Source organism: Bombyx mori, chromosome 11, assembly GCF_030269925.1.
Source record: "Bombyx mori chromosome 11, ASM3026992v2".
Taxonomy (NCBI): domain Eukaryota; kingdom Metazoa; phylum Arthropoda; class Insecta; order Lepidoptera; family Bombycidae; genus Bombyx; species Bombyx mori.
Genome location: NC_085117.1, coordinates 11,955,475 through 11,979,206, shown reverse-complemented (window position 1 = coordinate 11,979,206; position 23,732 = coordinate 11,955,475). Strand labels below are relative to the sequence as shown.

General features: G+C 35.9%; 1 protein-coding gene and 1 long non-coding RNA gene across 11 annotated transcripts in view; one reads left to right on the top strand and one right to left on the bottom strand.

The window, feature by feature from the left end:
• Positions 1-23,079, bottom strand: part of LOC101741980 (type 2 phosphatidylinositol 4,5-bisphosphate 4-phosphatase) — a 65,481-nt gene extending 42,402 nt beyond the window's left edge. For 4 of the 10 annotated variants that reach the window (XM_062671150.1, XM_062671153.1, XM_062671152.1 and 1 more), the window contains exons 1-18: positions 22,877-23,079; positions 22,501-22,679; positions 21,128-21,337; positions 18,711-18,762; positions 18,335-18,513; positions 16,962-17,171; positions 14,545-14,596; positions 14,169-14,347; positions 12,796-13,005; positions 10,379-10,430; positions 10,003-10,181; positions 8,630-8,839; positions 6,213-6,264; positions 5,837-6,015; positions 4,464-4,673; positions 2,047-2,098; positions 1,671-1,849; positions 298-507 (exon numbers count right to left, since the gene is read on the bottom strand). In XM_062671150.1, coding sequence (XP_062527134.1) covers positions 298-507; positions 1,671-1,849; positions 2,047-2,098; positions 4,464-4,673; positions 5,837-6,015; positions 6,213-6,264; positions 8,630-8,839; positions 10,003-10,181; positions 10,379-10,430; positions 12,796-13,005; positions 14,169-14,347; positions 14,545-14,596; positions 16,962-17,171; positions 18,335-18,513; positions 18,711-18,762; positions 21,128-21,337; positions 22,501-22,679; positions 22,877-22,919 — 2,637 coding nt within the window. In that variant the 5' untranslated portion in view covers positions 22,920-23,079. Of the gene's footprint in view, positions 1-297; positions 508-1,670; positions 1,850-2,046; positions 2,099-4,463; positions 4,674-5,836; positions 6,016-6,212; positions 6,265-8,629; positions 8,840-10,002; positions 10,182-10,378; positions 10,431-12,795; positions 13,006-14,168; positions 14,348-14,544; positions 14,597-16,961; positions 17,172-18,334; positions 18,514-18,710; positions 18,763-21,127; positions 21,338-22,500; positions 22,680-22,876 lie in introns of those variants that run through there. The other 6 variants (XM_062671151.1, XM_062671154.1, XM_062671156.1 and 3 more) reach the window with 6 other exon arrangements.
• On the top strand, positions 13,005-13,936 carry LOC134199701 (uncharacterized). The gene is made up of 2 exons (XR_009974305.1): positions 13,005-13,278; positions 13,425-13,936. It is a non-coding gene; the product is annotated as an uncharacterized LOC134199701 (long non-coding RNA).
• Positions 23,080-23,732: the final 653 nt, after the last annotated feature.

Here is a 23,732-nt window from a genome sequence, read left to right as displayed (position 1 = left end):
ATCTCACCTATTTCTGCCTTGAAGCCTGCCTATAATTGCCTATGATTTGTTTGCTTGAAATCTTTCTATAAGTTTTTTTAAGGATAGTACAGCTATTGTATTAAAAACATAAGTTAAATTTTAGGTTTTAAAATTGACAGCATTGTTCACCTGCTAGTCAGCTCAACATTGGGGCTATGCTGGTTAGTGAATCTTAAGTAATAAAAAACCAATCAGGAACTTAAAAGTTAATGAAGGAACAAATAAGTAAGTCTGAGGAAGGACATTTTTATCCATAGTTATTTTATCATTACTAACCAAGAATGTGTCTTGACAATGTGCACAGATTACTCTATCCATGCCGGGCAGAGTGGGCACAGGTGGAGTAACTGGTGATGGTGCTAGGTTGATAATCCTCTTGCAATCAGCACGAGGACAAGCTATACGTTGCGAAGATGACTTGCAAATTAGTAGGCAATTGCAAGGGCACCGAACATACTTCTTGCCTGGCGGAGCATTCTTTATAGGCTAAAAATGTAGAAAGATAATATTTAAGTATAATCCAAGTACAAATGAGAACAAAATGAAAATAATTAATTTTGTTGTTTTTTCCTATAGTATAAAAAAACAATACCCCGGAGATTACCGAAATTACAAGCTGTGAGGTCGTTTCATCTTACGCCTACCTAGGTTCACTGGTTACTAACAGTGGTACTACGCGGTAAAATGCGATCGGCCATGGATAAACTCAGAAAAGTATGGAAGGACCGGAATATCACCAAGACTACCAAAGTCCGACTGGTAAGGGCACTGGTGTTCCCCATCTTTTTATATGGGGTTGAGACCTCGACTGTGAAAGAAAGAGAAAAAAGAAGGATCGATGCATTAGAAATGTGTTGCTGGAGAAGGATGCTCCGTATATCTTAAAAGAACTAAATCTCTCACAGGTTAACGTCAACAGTGCAATCCAGGATTCTTCGATATTTTGGACACGTATCACATCGGCCAGCAGAGTCTATCAAGAAACTTGTTCAGGGTAGGGTGTCAATGGTAAGAGATCTCATGGATGAATCCCCATGCATTGGACTGATCAGGTGAAAGACCTTACTGAAACCCCACTTAATGAGTGTGTGCGCCGGGCCTCGGTTCGTAAACTGTGGAAAACATCTGTCAAGGCTTTAATTAGCAAGAATTCCACATGACCACGACTGCTCTGCCAAGAGCAACCGATTATGATGATGATAAAGTCTCGATTGTTTCTTGAAAGTATAGAGATCTTAATAAAGATCTAAAAATTAACAGGTCAGTAAGATAGTTATGAATTGTTTTATAGAAAATTCCCAAACTTTTCGAAAAGTTGGTCAGCATAGTCGAATTCATACCTACTGAAACCTCTAACATGAGTTTTCAGACTCCCATGTGTGTATTTAATGAAGTAAACCATTACCACCCTTCAAGATCCTACTCTTTTTATTATATATATATTTTATATTTATTTCAATAAACTCAACATTAAACCCAGAACACATAATCAGTCATAAAAATGCTTTGCCGTTCTGTGCTAAGTCTTGAAAATAGTATAAGTATACTAAGCTATTAAATGCTGTAGATTATTGGAATAGGTAAGGGCACTCATAGTTTTCGAGGTTCTTAATATATTATTAAAGGTTAAAATAACATATAAACCTTACCGTAGCTTCTTTGCATTCTGAACATTTCACTACATGTTGCTCTTTTTTCCCACGAATGTCAATCAGTGCTTGGCACACTCGGCAAGAGACCATAGGCATCCCTACTTGTTGATATGGCGGAGGCAACTCATCGGGCCCAATTGGGGAGATTGTGCTCACATCATCACATGCGACCTCTTCTGCCATGGAAAGATAAAAGATATTTTAAGTATCTGACCGGTCTCGTTATTACGATTATTTGAGCTATAAAATATATGCGGTTTATCTTTTAAGTGTCTGGTTATTAATCGAGCCATCTTATCGCTTTGTTTTGCATCAAAACATGTAATGCATTTGTTGAATCATCAACTGTCAATGTGCAAATCTGGGTTCTTACCAATTCTCAGCAAAGCTTGATTTTCACTTTGGCTGTCCCCCATTGTGGCTTTCTACAAAAATTTTACACAATTATGCAAATGACGCGTAATTTGGTAAACTTGTTTTAAACAATTCTAGTTTCCGACAGTCACAAAACAACTCTAAACAACAACGTTCGAGTTTAGACCACTGGTGGTCTATGGTTTAGACAAATTATTTTATTTGACATTAGATTTAGTCTTGCCAATTTGAACGAAATATGTTCGATTTTACAACAATTATTATAGTTGCCACGCCTTGTGATATTATGTATTTTTGAAAGCTTTTCTGTTTAATTAATTCTGGAACATTGCCGGTAACTTCAGGAGTTTTAAAAGTTAAGTGCGGTATCATGATTTTTCCAAAGTATTGACTAGATTACTTCTTACTATATTTGCTACCTATTAGTAAAAATTCCATAAAAATCAATTCAGCTGTTTTGAGGATTAATCCAGATTTTTCAAAGATTTATTGATGTTACCCGGAGTAAGCCAGAGGCAGTCAAAACATTTTAAAATTGTTTTTATGTTTCAACTAATAAATTCACGATTATATGCATTTAGTGAAAAATACTGTGTAAAATAAATAAATAAAGCCCCCTGCATAGAATGACTAACAAAATACAATATGCTTACTCATTGCATTCACATGACTTCGTCGATTTCCAGCAAAACTTTTAATTTCATTTGTTCCATTTTATTTTTCATACAACAAACAGCAGAGTGGCTTCAACTTTGATAAAATATTTTCTATTTCTTAAAACTATTTTCTCTTTGCCTTTCCAATAGATGAATCGAACAAAAAGTAGGTTTAAGGGTCTATGGTATAAGATTACAATTGACAGAAACTGTGACACAGAGAACATGTCATTGTGACATAACGTAGTGCTGCTATTATCGTGCTATTATAAATTATGACAAGCTTTGATTTTGAATTAAGGTTATATTCCATGTGTTGGCCCTGTTTATTAAATAAAAGTACTTAAGATAACTTAAAAGAGAATAAGGTGGTAAAATCGAAACAACTACTGAAGCGGTACGCAAAGGGAGGTCAGAAAAATTTTGTTTAAGGATGAGAATTTTTTTACAATTGAGCAACATTTTAACAAACAAAATGACCGCATTTATGCTCAAAGCTCTAAGGAAGCTTTCCAATTAGTCGACAGTGCAACGTGGGCACTATCCGACTTCAGTGATGGTTTGGTGGGGTATTAGCTATGAAGGAGTGACTGAGCCATACTTTTGTGAAAAAGGTATCTAAACATCGGCACAAGTGTATCAAGATACCATTCATGAGAAGGTAGTGAAGCCCCTTAACAACACCATGTTCAATAATCAAGAATGGTCGTTCCAGCCAGACTCAGCGCCAGGTCATAAAGTTCGGTCTACGCAGTCTTGGTTCGAAACGAACGTTTCGGCCTTTATCGGAGCTGAAGACTGGCCGTCGTCTAGTCCCGATCTTAATCCGCTGGATTATGATTTATGGTCAGTTTTAGAGAGTACGGCATGCTCTAAACGCCATGATAATTTGGAGTCCCTAAAACAATCTGTACGATTGGCAGTGAAAAATTTTCCCATGGAAAGAGTGCGTGCGTGCTTCTATTAATAACTGGCCTCAATGTTTAAAGGACTGTATTGCAGCCAATGGAGACCACTTCGAATAAGCTTTTTATACTTTAAATTGTTTTATATTTATGTATTAAACTAACACACTGTAAAAGTAATAAATGTTATTTGCAATAGAATATTTTTTTCCTGTCTCAGTATTTATGGCAAAACTAGGTATGTACATATAATTATTTTCTTTTAAAATCTGAGTAAATATAATTAGCGTCCATATTTATGTTATGTATTTCTTTTTTCTTTTCTAGCTGTGAGGTAAACCATCCCACTGGAAAGGAAGACTTAATAGTGCCTGAAATAGGCAAGATGATGGGATATCCTTGTGGGCTCCCATTGCAACCCTCACAAATAGTAGCGGTATCTCCACCATTTTCTCATCTATCTCCCTGATACCCGTTTTTTTTAATGCTTAGATTTGGTGAATGGGTGGTAAATATGTTATTTCTATGTCACAAGCTCTGAAGAATTTAGGGCATCTATCTCACCTATTTCTGCCTTGAAGCCTGCCTATAATTGCCTATGATTTGTTTGCTTGAAATCTTTCTATAAGTTTTTTTAAGGATAGTACAGCTATTGTATTAAAAACATAAGTTAAATTTTAGGTTTTAAAATTGACAGCATTGTTCACCTGCTAGTCAGCTCAACATTGGGGCTATGCTGGTTAGTGAATCTTAAGTAATAAAAAACCAATCAGGAACTTAAAAGTTAATGAAGGAACAAATAAGTAAGTCTGAGGAAGGACATTTTTATCCATAGTTATTTTATCATTACTAACCAAGAATGTGTCTTGACAATGTGCACAGATTACTCTATCCATGCCGGGCAGAGTGGGCACAGGTGGAGTAACTGGTGATGGTGCTAGGTTGATAATCCTCTTGCAATCAGCACGAGGACAAGCTATACGTTGCGAAGATGACTTGCAAATTAGTAGGCAATTGCAAGGGCACCGAACATACTTCTTGCCTGGCGGAGCATTCTTTATAGGCTAAAAATGTAGAAAGATAATATTTAAGTATAATCCAAGTACAAATGAGAACAAAATGAAAATAATTAATTTTGTTGTTTTTTCCTATAGTATAAAAAAACAATACCCCGGAGATTACCGAAATTACAAGCTGTGAGGTCGTTTCATCTTACGCCTACCTAGGTTCACTGGTTACTAACAGTGGTACTACGCGGTAAAATGCGATCGGCCATGGATAAACTCAGAAAAGTATGGAAGGACCGGAATATCACCAAGACTACCAAAGTCCGACTGGTAAGGGCACTGGTGTTCCCCATCTTTTTATATGGGGTTGAGACCTCGACTGTGAAAGAAAGAGAAAAAAGAAGGATCGATGCATTAGAAATGTGTTGCTGGAGAAGGATGCTCCGTATATCTTAAAAGAACTAAATCTCTCACAGGTTAACGTCAACAGTGCAATCCAGGATTCTTCGATATTTTGGACACGTATCACATCGGCCAGCAGAGTCTATCAAGAAACTTGTTCAGGGTAGGGTGTCAATGGTAAGAGATCTCATGGATGAATCCCCATGCATTGGACTGATCAGGTGAAAGACCTTACTGAAACCCCACTTAATGAGTGTGTGCGCCGGGCCTCGGTTCGTAAACTGTGGAAAACATCTGTCAAGGCTTTAATTAGCAAGAATTCCACATGACCACGACTGCTCTGCCAAGAGCAACCGATTATGATGATGATAAAGTCTCGATTGTTTCTTGAAAGTATAGAGATCTTAATAAAGATCTAAAAATTAACAGGTCAGTAAGATAGTTATGAATTGTTTTATAGAAAATTCCCAAACTTTTCGAAAAGTTGGTCAGCATAGTCGAATTCATACCTACTGAAACCTCTAACATGAGTTTTCAGACTCCCATGTGTGTATTTAATGAAGTAAACCATTACCACCCTTCAAGATCCTACTCTTTTTATTATATATATATTTTATATTTATTTCAATAAACTCAACATTAAACCCAGAACACATAATCAGTCATAAAAATGCTTTGCCGTTCTGTGCTAAGTCTTGAAAATAGTATAAGTATACTAAGCTATTAAATGCTGTAGATTATTGGAATAGGTAAGGGCACTCATAGTTTTCGAGGTTCTTAATATATTATTAAAGGTTAAAATAACATATAAACCTTACCGTAGCTTCTTTGCATTCTGAACATTTCACTACATGTTGCTCTTTTTTCCCACGAATGTCAATCAGTGCTTGGCACACTCGGCAAGAGACCATAGGCATCCCTACTTGTTGATATGGCGGAGGCAACTCATCGGGCCCAATTGGGGAGATTGTGCTCACATCATCACATGCGACCTCTTCTGCCATGGAAAGATAAAAGATATTTTAAGTATCTGACCGGTCTCGTTATTACGATTATTTGAGCTATAAAATATATGCGGTTTATCTTTTAAGTGTCTGGTTATTAATCGAGCCATCTTATCGCTTTGTTTTGCATCAAAACATGTAATGCATTTGTTGAATCATCAACTGTCAATGTGCAAATCTGGGTTCTTACCAATTCTCAGCAAAGCTTGATTTTCACTTTGGCTGTCCCCCATTGTGGCTTTCTACAAAAATTTTACACAATTATGCAAATGACGCGTAATTTGGTAAACTTGTTTTAAACAATTCTAGTTTCCGACAGTCACAAAACAACTCTAAACAACAACGTTCGAGTTTAGACCACTGGTGGTCTATGGTTTAGACAAATTATTTTATTTGACATTAGATTTAGTCTTGCCAATTTGAACGAAATATGTTCGATTTTACAACAATTATTATAGTTGCCACGCCTTGTGATATTATGTATTTTTGAAAGCTTTTCTGTTTAATTAATTCTGGAACATTGCCGGTAACTTCAGGAGTTTTAAAAGTTAAGTGCGGTATCATGATTTTTCCAAAGTATTGACTAGATTACTTCTTACTATATTTGCTACCTATTAGTAAAAATTCCATAAAAATCAATTCAGCTGTTTTGAGGATTAATCCAGATTTTTCAAAGATTTATTGATGTTACCCGGAGTAAGCCAGAGGCAGTCAAAACATTTTAAAATTGTTTTTATGTTTCAACTAATAAATTCACGATTATATGCATTTAGTGAAAAATACTGTGTAAAATAAATAAATAAAGCCCCCTGCATAGAATGACTAACAAAATACAATATGCTTACTCATTGCATTCACATGACTTCGTCGATTTCCAGCAAAACTTTTAATTTCATTTGTTCCATTTTATTTTTCATACAACAAACAGCAGAGTGGCTTCAACTTTGATAAAATATTTTCTATTTCTTAAAACTATTTTCTCTTTGCCTTTCCAATAGATGAATCGAACAAAAAGTAGGTTTAAGGGTCTATGGTATAAGATTACAATTGACAGAAACTGTGACACAGAGAACATGTCATTGTGACATAACGTAGTGCTGCTATTATCGTGCTATTATAAATTATGACAAGCTTTGATTTTGAATTAAGGTTATATTCCATGTGTTGGCCCTGTTTATTAAATAAAAGTACTTAAGATAACTTAAAAGAGAATAAGGTGGTAAAATCGAAACAACTACTGAAGCGGTACGCAAAGGGAGGTCAGAAAAATTTTGTTTAAGGATGAGAATTTTTTTACAATTGAGCAACATTTTAACAAACAAAATGACCGCATTTATGCTCAAAGCTCTAAGGAAGCTTTCCAATTAGTCGACAGTGCAACGTGGGCACTATCCGACTTCAGTGATGGTTTGGTGGGGTATTAGCTATGAAGGAGTGACTGAGCCATACTTTTGTGAAAAAGGTATCTAAACATCGGCACAAGTGTATCAAGATACCATTCATGAGAAGGTAGTGAAGCCCCTTAACAACACCATGTTCAATAATCAAGAATGGTCGTTCCAGCCAGACTCAGCGCCAGGTCATAAAGTTCGGTCTACGCAGTCTTGGTTCGAAACGAACGTTTCGGCCTTTATCGGAGCTGAAGACTGGCCGTCGTCTAGTCCCGATCTTAATCCGCTGGATTATGATTTATGGTCAGTTTTAGAGAGTACGGCATGCTCTAAACGCCATGATAATTTGGAGTCCCTAAAACAATCTGTACGATTGGCAGTGAAAAATTTTCCCATGGAAAGAGTGCGTGCGTGCTTCTATTAATAACTGGCCTCAATGTTTAAAGGACTGTATTGCAGCCAATGGAGACCACTTCGAATAAGCTTTTTATACTTTAAATTGTTTTATATTTATGTATTAAACTAACACACTGTAAAAGTAATAAATGTTATTTGCAATAGAATATTTTTTTCCTGTCTCAGTATTTATGGCAAAACTAGGTATGTACATATAATTATTTTCTTTTAAAATCTGAGTAAATATAATTAGCGTCCATATTTATGTTATGTATTTCTTTTTTCTTTTCTAGCTGTGAGGTAAACCATCCCACTGGAAAGGAAGACTTAATAGTGCCTGAAATAGGCAAGATGATGGGATATCCTTGTGGGCTCCCATTGCAACCCTCACAAATAGTAGCGGTATCTCCACCATTTTCTCATCTATCTCCCTGATACCCGTTTTTTTTAATGCTTAGATTTGGTGAATGGGTGGTAAATATGTTATTTCTATGTCACAAGCTCTGAAGAATTTAGGGCATCTATCTCACCTATTTCTGCCTTGAAGCCTGCCTATAATTGCCTATGATTTGTTTGCTTGAAATCTTTCTATAAGTTTTTTTAAGGATAGTACAGCTATTGTATTAAAAACATAAGTTAAATTTTAGGTTTTAAAATTGACAGCATTGTTCACCTGCTAGTCAGCTCAACATTGGGGCTATGCTGGTTAGTGAATCTTAAGTAATAAAAAACCAATCAGGAACTTAAAAGTTAATGAAGGAACAAATAAGTAAGTCTGAGGAAGGACATTTTTATCCATAGTTATTTTATCATTACTAACCAAGAATGTGTCTTGACAATGTGCACAGATTACTCTATCCATGCCGGGCAGAGTGGGCACAGGTGGAGTAACTGGTGATGGTGCTAGGTTGATAATCCTCTTGCAATCAGCACGAGGACAAGCTATACGTTGCGAAGATGACTTGCAAATTAGTAGGCAATTGCAAGGGCACCGAACATACTTCTTGCCTGGCGGAGCATTCTTTATAGGCTAAAAATGTAGAAAGATAATATTTAAGTATAATCCAAGTACAAATGAGAACAAAATGAAAATAATTAATTTTGTTGTTTTTTCCTATAGTATAAAAAAACAATACCCCGGAGATTACCGAAATTACAAGCTGTGAGGTCGTTTCATCTTACGCCTACCTAGGTTCACTGGTTACTAACAGTGGTACTACGCGGTAAAATGCGATCGGCCATGGATAAACTCAGAAAAGTATGGAAGGACCGGAATATCACCAAGACTACCAAAGTCCGACTGGTAAGGGCACTGGTGTTCCCCATCTTTTTATATGGGGTTGAGACCTCGACTGTGAAAGAAAGAGAAAAAAGAAGGATCGATGCATTAGAAATGTGTTGCTGGAGAAGGATGCTCCGTATATCTTAAAAGAACTAAATCTCTCACAGGTTAACGTCAACAGTGCAATCCAGGATTCTTCGATATTTTGGACACGTATCACATCGGCCAGCAGAGTCTATCAAGAAACTTGTTCAGGGTAGGGTGTCAATGGTAAGAGATCTCATGGATGAATCCCCATGCATTGGACTGATCAGGTGAAAGACCTTACTGAAACCCCACTTAATGAGTGTGTGCGCCGGGCCTCGGTTCGTAAACTGTGGAAAACATCTGTCAAGGCTTTAATTAGCAAGAATTCCACATGACCACGACTGCTCTGCCAAGAGCAACCGATTATGATGATGATAAAGTCTCGATTGTTTCTTGAAAGTATAGAGATCTTAATAAAGATCTAAAAATTAACAGGTCAGTAAGATAGTTATGAATTGTTTTATAGAAAATTCCCAAACTTTTCGAAAAGTTGGTCAGCATAGTCGAATTCATACCTACTGAAACCTCTAACATGAGTTTTCAGACTCCCATGTGTGTATTTAATGAAGTAAACCATTACCACCCTTCAAGATCCTACTCTTTTTATTATATATATATTTTATATTTATTTCAATAAACTCAACATTAAACCCAGAACACATAATCAGTCATAAAAATGCTTTGCCGTTCTGTGCTAAGTCTTGAAAATAGTATAAGTATACTAAGCTATTAAATGCTGTAGATTATTGGAATAGGTAAGGGCACTCATAGTTTTCGAGGTTCTTAATATATTATTAAAGGTTAAAATAACATATAAACCTTACCGTAGCTTCTTTGCATTCTGAACATTTCACTACATGTTGCTCTTTTTTCCCACGAATGTCAATCAGTGCTTGGCACACTCGGCAAGAGACCATAGGCATCCCTACTTGTTGATATGGCGGAGGCAACTCATCGGGCCCAATTGGGGAGATTGTGCTCACATCATCACATGCGACCTCTTCTGCCATGGAAAGATAAAAGATATTTTAAGTATCTGACCGGTCTCGTTATTACGATTATTTGAGCTATAAAATATATGCGGTTTATCTTTTAAGTGTCTGGTTATTAATCGAGCCATCTTATCGCTTTGTTTTGCATCAAAACATGTAATGCATTTGTTGAATCATCAACTGTCAATGTGCAAATCTGGGTTCTTACCAATTCTCAGCAAAGCTTGATTTTCACTTTGGCTGTCCCCCATTGTGGCTTTCTACAAAAATTTTACACAATTATGCAAATGACGCGTAATTTGGTAAACTTGTTTTAAACAATTCTAGTTTCCGACAGTCACAAAACAACTCTAAACAACAACGTTCGAGTTTAGACCACTGGTGGTCTATGGTTTAGACAAATTATTTTATTTGACATTAGATTTAGTCTTGCCAATTTGAACGAAATATGTTCGATTTTACAACAATTATTATAGTTGCCACGCCTTGTGATATTATGTATTTTTGAAAGCTTTTCTGTTTAATTAATTCTGGAACATTGCCGGTAACTTCAGGAGTTTTAAAAGTTAAGTGCGGTATCATGATTTTTCCAAAGTATTGACTAGATTACTTCTTACTATATTTGCTACCTATTAGTAAAAATTCCATAAAAATCAATTCAGCTGTTTTGAGGATTAATCCAGATTTTTCAAAGATTTATTGATGTTACCCGGAGTAAGCCAGAGGCAGTCAAAACATTTTAAAATTGTTTTTATGTTTCAACTAATAAATTCACGATTATATGCATTTAGTGAAAAATACTGTGTAAAATAAATAAATAAAGCCCCCTGCATAGAATGACTAACAAAATACAATATGCTTACTCATTGCATTCACATGACTTCGTCGATTTCCAGCAAAACTTTTAATTTCATTTGTTCCATTTTATTTTTCATACAACAAACAGCAGAGTGGCTTCAACTTTGATAAAATATTTTCTATTTCTTAAAACTATTTTCTCTTTGCCTTTCCAATAGATGAATCGAACAAAAAGTAGGTTTAAGGGTCTATGGTATAAGATTACAATTGACAGAAACTGTGACACAGAGAACATGTCATTGTGACATAACGTAGTGCTGCTATTATCGTGCTATTATAAATTATGACAAGCTTTGATTTTGAATTAAGGTTATATTCCATGTGTTGGCCCTGTTTATTAAATAAAAGTACTTAAGATAACTTAAAAGAGAATAAGGTGGTAAAATCGAAACAACTACTGAAGCGGTACGCAAAGGGAGGTCAGAAAAATTTTGTTTAAGGATGAGAATTTTTTTACAATTGAGCAACATTTTAACAAACAAAATGACCGCATTTATGCTCAAAGCTCTAAGGAAGCTTTCCAATTAGTCGACAGTGCAACGTGGGCACTATCCGACTTCAGTGATGGTTTGGTGGGGTATTAGCTATGAAGGAGTGACTGAGCCATACTTTTGTGAAAAAGGTATCTAAACATCGGCACAAGTGTATCAAGATACCATTCATGAGAAGGTAGTGAAGCCCCTTAACAACACCATGTTCAATAATCAAGAATGGTCGTTCCAGCCAGACTCAGCGCCAGGTCATAAAGTTCGGTCTACGCAGTCTTGGTTCGAAACGAACGTTTCGGCCTTTATCGGAGCTGAAGACTGGCCGTCGTCTAGTCCCGATCTTAATCCGCTGGATTATGATTTATGGTCAGTTTTAGAGAGTACGGCATGCTCTAAACGCCATGATAATTTGGAGTCCCTAAAACAATCTGTACGATTGGCAGTGAAAAATTTTCCCATGGAAAGAGTGCGTGCGTGCTTCTATTAATAACTGGCCTCAATGTTTAAAGGACTGTATTGCAGCCAATGGAGACCACTTCGAATAAGCTTTTTATACTTTAAATTGTTTTATATTTATGTATTAAACTAACACACTGTAAAAGTAATAAATGTTATTTGCAATAGAATATTTTTTTCCTGTCTCAGTATTTATGGCAAAACTAGGTATGTACATATAATTATTTTCTTTTAAAATCTGAGTAAATATAATTAGCGTCCATATTTATGTTATGTATTTCTTTTTTCTTTTCTAGCTGTGAGGTAAACCATCCCACTGGAAAGGAAGACTTAATAGTGCCTGAAATAGGCAAGATGATGGGATATCCTTGTGGGCTCCCATTGCAACCCTCACAAATAGTAGCGGTATCTCCACCATTTTCTCATCTATCTCCCTGATACCCGTTTTTTTTAATGCTTAGATTTGGTGAATGGGTGGTAAATATGTTATTTCTATGTCACAAGCTCTGAAGAATTTAGGGCATCTATCTCACCTATTTCTGCCTTGAAGCCTGCCTATAATTGCCTATGATTTGTTTGCTTGAAATCTTTCTATAAGTTTTTTTAAGGATAGTACAGCTATTGTATTAAAAACATAAGTTAAATTTTAGGTTTTAAAATTGACAGCATTGTTCACCTGCTAGTCAGCTCAACATTGGGGCTATGCTGGTTAGTGAATCTTAAGTAATAAAAAACCAATCAGGAACTTAAAAGTTAATGAAGGAACAAATAAGTAAGTCTGAGGAAGGACATTTTTATCCATAGTTATTTTATCATTACTAACCAAGAATGTGTCTTGACAATGTGCACAGATTACTCTATCCATGCCGGGCAGAGTGGGCACAGGTGGAGTAACTGGTGATGGTGCTAGGTTGATAATCCTCTTGCAATCAGCACGAGGACAAGCTATACGTTGCGAAGATGACTTGCAAATTAGTAGGCAATTGCAAGGGCACCGAACATACTTCTTGCCTGGCGGAGCATTCTTTATAGGCTAAAAATGTAGAAAGATAATATTTAAGTATAATCCAAGTACAAATGAGAACAAAATGAAAATAATTAATTTTGTTGTTTTTTCCTATAGTATAAAAAAACAATACCCCGGAGATTACCGAAATTACAAGCTGTGAGGTCGTTTCATCTTACGCCTACCTAGGTTCACTGGTTACTAACAGTGGTACTACGCGGTAAAATGCGATCGGCCATGGATAAACTCAGAAAAGTATGGAAGGACCGGAATATCACCAAGACTACCAAAGTCCGACTGGTAAGGGCACTGGTGTTCCCCATCTTTTTATATGGGGTTGAGACCTCGACTGTGAAAGAAAGAGAAAAAAGAAGGATCGATGCATTAGAAATGTGTTGCTGGAGAAGGATGCTCCGTACATCTTAAAAGAACTAAATCTCTCACAGGTTAACGTCAACAGTGCAATCCAGGATTCTTCGATATTTTGGACACGTATCACATCGGCCAGCAGAGTCTATCAAGAAACTTGTTCAGGGTAGGGTGTCAATGGTAAGAGATCTCATGGATGAATCCCCATGCATTGGACTGATCAGGTGAAAGACCTTACTGAAACCCCACTTAATGAGTGTGTGCGCCGGGCCTCGGTTCGTAAACTGTGGAAAACATCTGTCAAGGCTTTAATTAGCAAGAATTCCACATGACCACGACTGCTCTGCCAAGAGCAACCGATTATGATGATGATAAAGTCTCGATTGTTTCTTGAAAGTATAGAGATCTTAATAAAGATCTAAAAATTAACAGGTCAGTAAGATAGTTATGAATTGTTTTATAGAAAATTCCCAAACTTTTCGAAAAGTTGGTCAGCATAGTCGAATTCATACCTACTGAAACCTCTAACATGAGTTTTCAGACTCCCATGTGTGTATTTAATGAAGTAAACCATTACCACCCTTCAAGATCCTACTCTTTTTATTATATATATATTTTATATTTATTTCAATAAACTCAACATTAAACCCAGAACACATAATCAGTCATAAAAATGCTTTGCCGTTCTGTGCTAAGTCTTGAAAATAGTATAAGTATACTAAGCTATTAAATGCTGTAGATTATTGGAATAGGTAAGGGCACTCATAGTTTTCGAGGTTCTTAATATATTATTAAAGGTTAAAATAACATATAAACCTTACCGTAGCTTCTTTGCATTCTGAACATTTCACTACATGTTGCTCTTTTTTCCCACGAATGTCAATCAGTGCTTGGCACACTCGGCAAGAGACCATAGGCATCCCTACTTGTTGATATGGCGGAGGCAACTCATCGGGCCCAATTGGGGAGATTGTGCTCACATCATCACATGCGACCTCTTCTGCCATGGAAAGATAAAAGATATTTTAAGTATCTGACCGGTCTCGTTATTACGATTATTTGAGCTATAAAATATATGCGGTTTATCTTTTAAGTGTCTGGTTATTAATCGAGCCATCTTATCGCTTTGTTTTGCATCAAAACATGTAATGCATTTGTTGAATCATCAACTGTCAATGTGCAAATCTGGGTTCTTACCAATTCTCAGCAAAGCTTGATTTTCACTTTGGCTGTCCCCCATTGTGGCTTTCTACAAAAATTTTACACAATTATGCAAATGACGCGTAATTTGGTAAACTTGTTTTAAACAATTCTAGTTTCCGACAGTCACAAAACAACTCTAAACAACAACGTTCGAGTTTAGACCACTGGTGGTCTATGGTTTAGACAAATTATTTTATTTGACATTAGATTTAGTCTTGCCAATTTGAACGAAATATGTTCGATTTTACAACAATTATTATAGTTGCCACGCCTTGTGATATTATGTATTTTTGAAAGCTTTTCTGTTTAATTAATTCTGGAACATTGCCGGTAACTTCAGGAGTTTTAAAAGTTAAGTGCGGTATCATGATTTTTCCAAAGTATTGACTAGATTACTTCTTACTATATTTGCTACCTATTAGTAAAAATTCCATAAAAATCAATTCAGCTGTTTTGAGGATTAATCCAGATTTTTCAAAGATTTATTGATGTTACCCGGAGTAAGCCAGAGGCAGTCAAAACATTTTAAAATTGTTTTTATGTTTCAACTAATAAATTCACGATTATATGCATTTAGTGAAAAATACTGTGTAAAATAAATAAATAAAGCCCCCTGCATAGAATGACTAACAAAATACAATATGCTTACTCATTGCATTCACATGACTTCGTCGATTTCCAGCAAAACTTTTAATTTCATTTGTTCCATTTTATTTTTTATACAACAAACAGCAGAGTGGCTTCAACTTTGATAAAATATTTTCTATTTCTTAAAACTATTTTCTCTTTGCCTTTCCAATAGATGAATCGAACAAAAAGTAGGTTTAAGGGTCTATGGTATAAGATTACAATTGACAGAAACTGTGACACAGAGAACATGTCATTGTGACATAACGTAGTGCTGCTATTATCGTGCTATTATAAATTATGACAAGCTTTGATTTTGAATTAAGGTTATATTCCATGTGTTGGCCCTGTTTATTAAATAAAAGTACTTAAGATAACTTAAAAGAGAATAAGGTGGTAAAATCGAAACAACTACTGAAGCGGTACGCAAAGGGAGGTCAGAAAAATTTTGTTTAAGGATGAGAATTTTTTTACAATTGAGCAACATTTTAACAAACAAAATGACCGCATTTATGCTCAAAGCTCTAAGGAAGCTTTCCAATTAGTCGACAGTGCAACGTGGGCACTATCCGACTTCAGTGATGGTTTGGTGGGGTATTAGCTATGAAGGAGTGACTGAGCCATACTTTTGTGAAAAAGGTATCTAAACATCGGCACAAGTGTATCAAGATACCATTCATGAGAAGGTAGTGAAGCCCCTTAACAACACCATGTTCAATAATCAAGAATGGTCGTTCCAGCCAGACTCAGCGCCAGGTCATAAAGTTCGGTCTACGCAGTCTTGGTTCGAAACGAACGTTTCGGCCTTTATCGGAGCTGAAGACTGGCCGTCGTCTAGTCCCGATCTTAATCCGCTGGATTATGATTTATGGTCAGTTTTAGAGAGTACGGCATGCTCTAAACGCCATGATAATTTGGAGTCCCTAAAACAATCTGTACGATTGGCAGTGAAAAATTTTCCCATGGAAAGAGTGCGTGCGTGCTTCTATTAATAACTGGCCTCAATGTTTAAAGGACTGTATTGCAGCCAATGGAGACCACTTCGAATAAGCTTTTTATACTTTAAATTGTTTTATATTTATGTATTAAACTAACACACTGTAAAAGTAATAAATGTTATTTGCAATAGAATATTTTTTTCCTGTCTCAGTATTTATGGCAAAACTAGGTATGTACATATAATTATTTTCTTTTAAAATCTGAGTAAATATAATTAGCGTCCATATTTATGTTATGTATTTCTTTTTTCTTTTCTAGCTGTGAGGTAAACCATCCCACTGGAAAGGAAGACTTAATAGTGCCTGAAATAGGCAAGATGATGGGATATCCTTGTGGGCTCCCATTGCAACCCTCACAAATAGTAGCGGTATCTCCACCATTTTCTCATCTATCTCCCTGATACCCGTTTTTTTTAATGCTTAGATTTGGTGAATGGGTGGTAAATATGTTATTTCTATGTCACAAGCTCTGAAGAATTTAGGGCATCTATCTCACCTATTTCTGCCTTGAAGCCTGCCTATAATTGCCTATGATTTGTTTGCTTGAAATCTTTCTATAAGTTTTTTTAAGGATAGTACAGCTATTGTATTAAAAACATAAGTTAAATTTTAGGTTTTAAAATTGACAGCATTGTTCACCTGCTAGTCAGCTCAACATTGGGGCTATGCTGGTTAGTGAATCTTAAGTAATAAAAAACCAATCAGGAACTTAAAAGTTAATGAAGGAACAAATAAGTAAGTCTGAGGAAGGACATTTTTATCCATAGTTATTTTATCATTACTAACCAAGAATGTGTCTTGACAATGTGCACAGATTACTCTATCCATGCCGGGCAGAGTGGGCACAGGTGGAGTAACTGGTGATGGTGCTAGGTTGATAATCCTCTTGCAATCAGCACGAGGACAAGCTATACGTTGCGAAGATGACTTGCAAATTAGTAGGCAATTGCAAGGGCACCGAACATACTTCTTGCCTGGCGGAGCATTCTTTATAGGCTAAAAATGTAGAAAGATAATATTTAAGTATAATCCAAGTACAAATGAGAACAAAATGAAAATAATTAATTTTGTTGTTTTTTCCTATAGTATAAAAAAACAATACCCCGGAGATTACCGAAATTACAAGCTGTGAGGTCGTTTCATCTTACGCCTACCTAGGTTCACTGGTTACTAACAGTGGTACTACGCGGTAAAATGCGATCGGCCATGGATAAACTCAGAAAAGTATGGAAGGACCGGAATATCACCAAGACTACCAAAGTCCGACTGGTAAGGGCACTGGTGTTCCCCATCTTTTTATATGGGGTTGAGACCTCGACTGTGAAAGAAAGAGAAAAAAGAAGGATCGATGCATTAGAAATGTGTTGCTGGAGAAGGATGCTCCGTATATCTTAAAAGAACTAAATCTCTCACAGGTTAACGTCAACAGTGCAATCCAGGATTCTTCGATATTTTGGACACGTATCACATCGGCCAGCAGAGTCTATCAAGAAACTTGTTCAGGGTAGGGTGTCAATGGTAAGACATCTCATGGATGAATCCCCATGCATTGGACTGATCAGGTGAAAGACCTTACTGAAACCCCACTTAATGAGTGTGTGCGCCGGGCCTCGGTTCGTAAACTGTGGAAAACATCTGTCAAGGCTTTAATTAGCAAGAATTCCACATGACCACGACTGCTCTGCCAAGAGCAACCGATTATGATGATGATAAAGTCTCGATTGTTTCTTGAAAGTATAGAGATCTTAATAAAGATCTAAAAATTAACAGGTCAGTAAGATAGTTATGAATTGTTTTATAGAAAATTCCCAAACTTTTCGAAAAGTTGGTCAGCATAGTCGAATTCATACCTACTGAAACCTCTAACATGAGTTTTCAGACTCCCATGTGTGTATTTAATGAAGTAAACCATTACCACCCTTCAAGATCCTACTCTTTTTATTATATATATATTTTATATTTATTTCAATAAACTCAACATTAAACCCAGAACACATAATCAGTCATAAAAATGCTTTGCCGTTCTGTGCTAAGTCTTGAAAATAGTATAAGTATACTAAGCTATTAAATGCTGTAGATTATTGGAATAGGTAAGGGCACTCATAGTTTTCGAGGTTCTTAATATATTATTAAAGGTTAAAATAACATATAAACCTTACCGTAGCTTCTTTGCATTCTGAACATTTCACTACATGTTGCTCTTTTTTCCCACGAATGTCAATCAGTGCTTGGCACACTCGGCAAGAGACCATAGGCATCCCTACTTGTTGATATGGCGGAGGCAACTCATCGGGCCCAATTGGGGAGATTGTGCTCACATCATCACATGCGACCTCTTCTGCCATGGAAAGATAAAAGATATTTTAAGTATCTGACCGGTCTCGTTATTACGATTATTTGAGCTATAAAATATATGCGGTTTATCTTTTAAGTGTCTGGTTATTAATCGAGCCATCTTATCGCTTTGTTTTGCATCAAAACATGTAATGCATTTGTTGAATCATCAACTGTCAATGTGCAAATCTGGGTTCTTACCAATTCTCAGCAAAGCTTGATTTTCACTTTGGCTGTCCCCCATTGTGGCTTTCTACAAAAATTTTACACAATTATGCAAATGACGCGTAATTTGGTAAACTTGTTTTAAACAATTCTAGTTTCCGACAGTCACAAAACAACTCTAAACAACAACGTTCGAGTTTAGACCACTGGTGGTCTATGGTTTAGACAAATTATTTTATTTGACATTAGATTTAGTCTTGCCAATTTGAACGAAATATGTTCGATTTTACAACAATTATTATAGTTGCCACGCCTTGTGATATTATGTATTTTTGAAAGCTTTTCTGTTTAATTAATTCTGGAACATTGCCGGTAACTTCAGGAGTTTTAAAAGTTAAGTGCGGTATCATGATTTTTCCAAAGTATTGACTAGATTACTTCTTACTATATTTGCTACCTATTAGTAAAAATTCCATAAAAATCAATTCAGCTGTTTTGAGGATTAATCCAGATTTTTCAAAGATTTATTGATGTTACCCGGAGTAAGCCAGAGGCAGTCAAAACATTTTAAAATTGTTTTTATGTTTCAACTAATAAATTCACGATTATATGCATTTAGTGAAAAATACTGTGTAAAATAAATAAATAAAGCCCCCTGCATAGAATGACTAACAAAATACAATATGCTTACTCATTGCATTCACATGACTTCGTCGATTTCCAGCAAAACTTTTAATTTCATTTGTTCCATTTTATTTTTCATACAACAAACAGCAGAGTGGCTTCAACTTTGATAAAATATTTTCTATTTCTTAAAACTATTTTCTCTTTGCCTTTCCAATAGATGAATCGAACAAAAAGTAGGTTTAAGGGTCTATGGTATAAGATTACAATTGACAGAAACTGTGACACAGAGAACATGTCATTGTGACATAACGTAGTGCTGCTATTATCGTGCTATTATAAATTATGACAAGCTTTGATTTTGAATTAAGGTTATATTCCATGTGTTGGCCCTGTTTATTAAATAAAAGTACTTAAGATAACTTAAAAGAGAATAAGGTGGTAAAATCGAAACAACTACTGAAGCGGTACGCAAAGGGAGGTCAGAAAAATTTTGTTTAAGGATGAGAATTTTTTTACAATTGAGCAACATTTTAACAAACAAAATGACCGCATTTAGGCTCAAAGCTCTAAGGAAGCTTTCCAATTAGTCGACAGTGCAACGTGGGCACTATCCGACTTCAGTGATGGTTTGGTGGGGTATTAGCTATGAAGGAGTGACTGAGCCATACTTTTGTGAAAAAGGTATCTAAACATCGGCACAAGTGTATCAAGATACCATTCATGAGAAGGTAGTGAAGCCCCTTAACAACACCATGTTCAATAATCAAGAATGGTCGTTCCAGCCAGACTCAGCGCCAGGTCATAAAGTTCGGTCTACGCAGTCTTGGTTCGAAACGAACGTTTCGGCCTTTATCGGAGCTGAAGACTGGCCGTCGTCTAGTCCCGATCTTAATCCGCTGGATTATGATTTATGGTCAGTTTTAGAGAGTACGGCATGCTCTAAACGCCATGATAATTTGGAGTCCCTAAAACAATCTGTACGATTGGCAGTGAAAAATTTTCCCATGGAAAGAGTGCGTGCGTGCTTCTATTAATAACTGGCCTCAATGTTTAAAGGACTGTATTGCAGCCAATGGAGACCACTTCGAATAAGCTTTTTATACTTTAAATTGTTTTATATTTATGTATTAAACTAACACACTGTAAAAGTAATAAATGTTATTTGCAATAGAATATTTTTTTCCTGTCTCAGTATTTATGGCAAAACTAGGTATGTACATATAATTATTTTCTTTTAAAATCTGAGTAAATATAATTAGCGTCCATATTTATGTTATGTATTTCTTTTTTCTTTTCTAGCTGTGAGGTAAACCATCCCACTGGAAAGGAAGACTTAATAGTGCCTGAAATAGGCAAGATGATGGGATATCCTTGTGGGCTCCCATTGCAACCCTCACAAATAGTAGCGGTATCTCCACCATTTTCTCATCTATCTCCCTGATACCCGTTTTTTTTAATGCTTAGATTTGGTGAATGGGTGGTAAATATGTTATTTCTATGTCACAAGCTCTGAAGAATTTAGGGCATCTATCTCACCTATTTCTGCCTTGAAGCCTGCCTATAATTGCCTATGATTTGTTTGCTTGAAATCTTTCTATAAGTTTTTTTAAGGATAGTACAGCTATTGTATTAAAAACATAAGTTAAATTTTAGGTTTTAAAATTGACAGCATTGTTCACCTGCTAGTCAGCTCAACATTGGGGCTATGCTGGTTAGTGAATCTTAAGTAATAAAAAACCAATCAGGAACTTAAAAGTTAATGAAGGAACAAATAAGTAAGTCTGAGGAAGGACATTTTTATCCATAGTTATTTTATCATTACTAACCAAGAATGTGTCTTGACAATGTGCACAGATTACTCTATCCATGCCGGGCAGAGTGGGCACAGGTGGAGTAACTGGTGATGGTGCTAGGTTGATAATCCTCTTGCAATCAGCACGAGGACAAGCTATACGTTGCGAAGATGACTTGCAAATTAGTAGGCAATTGCAAGGGCACCGAACATACTTCTTGCCTGGCGGAGCATTCTTTATAGGCTAAAAATGTAGAAAGATAATATTTAAGTATAATCCAAGTACAAATGAGAACAAAATGAAAATAATTAATTTTGTTGTTTTTTCCTATAGTATAAAAAAACAATACCCCGGAGATTACCGAAATTACAAGCTGTGAGGTCGTTTCATCTTACGCCTACCTAGGTTCACTGGTTACTAACAGTGGTACTACGCGGTAAAATGCGATCGGCCATGGATAAACTCAGAAAAGTATGGAAGGACCGGAATATCACCAAGACTACCAAAGTCCGACTGGTAAGGGCACTGGTGTTCCCCATCTTTTTATATGGGGTTGAGACCTCGACTGTGAAAGAAAGAGAAAAAAGAAGGATCGATGCATTAGAAATGTGTTGCTGGAGAAGGATGCTCCGTATATCTTAAAAGAACTAAATCTCTCACAGGTTAACGTCAACAGTGCAATCCAGGATTCTTCGATATTTTGGACACGTATCACATCGGCCAGCAGAGTCTATCAAGAAACTTGTTCAGGGTAGGGTGTCAATGGTAAGAGATCTCATGGATGAATCCCCATGCATTGGACTGATCAGGTGAAAGACCTTACTGAAACCCCACTTAATGAGTGTGTGCGCCGGGCCTCGGTTCGTAAACTGTGGAAAACATCTGTCAAGGCTTTAATTAGCAAGAATTCCACATGACCACGACTGCTCTGCCAAGAGCAACCGATTATGATGATGATAAAGTCTCGATTGTTTCTTGAAAGTATAGAGATCTTAATAAAGATCTAAAAATTAACAGGTCAGTAAGATAGTTATGAATTGTTTTATAGAAAATTCCCAAACTTTTCGAAAAGTTGGTCAGCATAGTCGAATTCATACCTACTGAAACCTCTAACATGAGTTTTCAGACTCCCATGTGTGTATTTAATGAAGTAAACCATTACCACCCTTCAAGATCCTACTCTTTTTATTATATATATATTTTATATTTATTTCAATAAACTCAACATTAAACCCAGAACACATAATCAGTCATAAAAATGCTTTGCCGTTCTGTGCTAAGTCTTGAAAATAGTATAAGTATACTAAGCTATTAAATGCTGTAGATTATTGGAATAGGTAAGGGCACTCATAGTTTTCGAGGTTCTTAATATATTATTAAAGGTTAAAATAACATATAAACCTTACCGTAGCTTCTTTGCATTCTGAACATTTCACTACATGTTGCTCTTTTTTCCCACGAATGTCAATCAGTGCTTGGCACACTCGGCAAGAGACCATAGGCATCCCTACTTGTTGATATGGCGGAGGCAACTCATCGGGCCCAATTGGGGAGATTGTGCTCACATCATCACATGCGACCTCTTCTGCCATGGAAAGATAAAAGATATTTTAAGTATCTGACCGGTCTCGTTATTACGATTATTTGAGCTATAAAATATATGCGGTTTATCTTTTAAGTGTCTGGTTATTAATCGAGCCATCTTATCGCTTTGTTTTGCATCAAAACATGTAATGCATTTGTTGAATCATCAACTGTCAATGTGCAAATCTGGGTTCTTACCAATTCTCAGCAAAGCTTGATTTTCACTTTGGCTGTCCCCCATTGTGGCTTTCTACAAAAATTTTACACAATTATGCAAATGACGCGTAATTTGGTAAACTTGTTTTAAACAATTCTAGTTTCCGACAGTCACAAAACAACTCTAAACAACAACGTTCGAGTTTAGACCACTGGTGGTCTATGGTTTAGACAAATTATTTTATTTGACATTAGATTTAGTCTTGCCAATTTGAACGAAATATGTTCGATTTTACAACAATTATTATAGTTGCCACGCCTTGTGATATTATGTATTTTTGAAAGCTTTTCTGTTTAATTAATTCTGGAACATTGCCGGTAACTTCAGGAGTTTTAAAAGTTAAGTGCGGTATCATGATTTTTCCAAAGTATTGACTAGATTACTTCTTACTATATTTGCTACCTATTAGTAAAAATTCCATAAAAATCAATTCAGCTGTTTTGAGGATTAATCCAGATTTTTCAAAGATTTATTGATGTTACCCGGAGTAAGCCAGAGGCAGTCAAAACATTTTAAAATTGTTTTTATGTTTCAACTAATAAATTCACGATTATATGCATTTAGTGAAAAATACTGTGTAAAATAAATAAATAAAGCCCCCTGCATAGAATGACTAACAAAATACAATATGCTTACTCATTGCATTCACATGACTTCGTCGATTTCCAGCAAAACTTTTAATTTCATTTGTTCCATTTTATTTTTCATACAACAAACAGCAGAGTGGCTTCAACTTTGATAAAATATTTTCTATTTCTTAAAACTATTTTCTCTTTGCCTTTCCAATAGATGAATCGAACAAAAAGTAGGTTTAAGGGTCTATGGTATAAGATTACA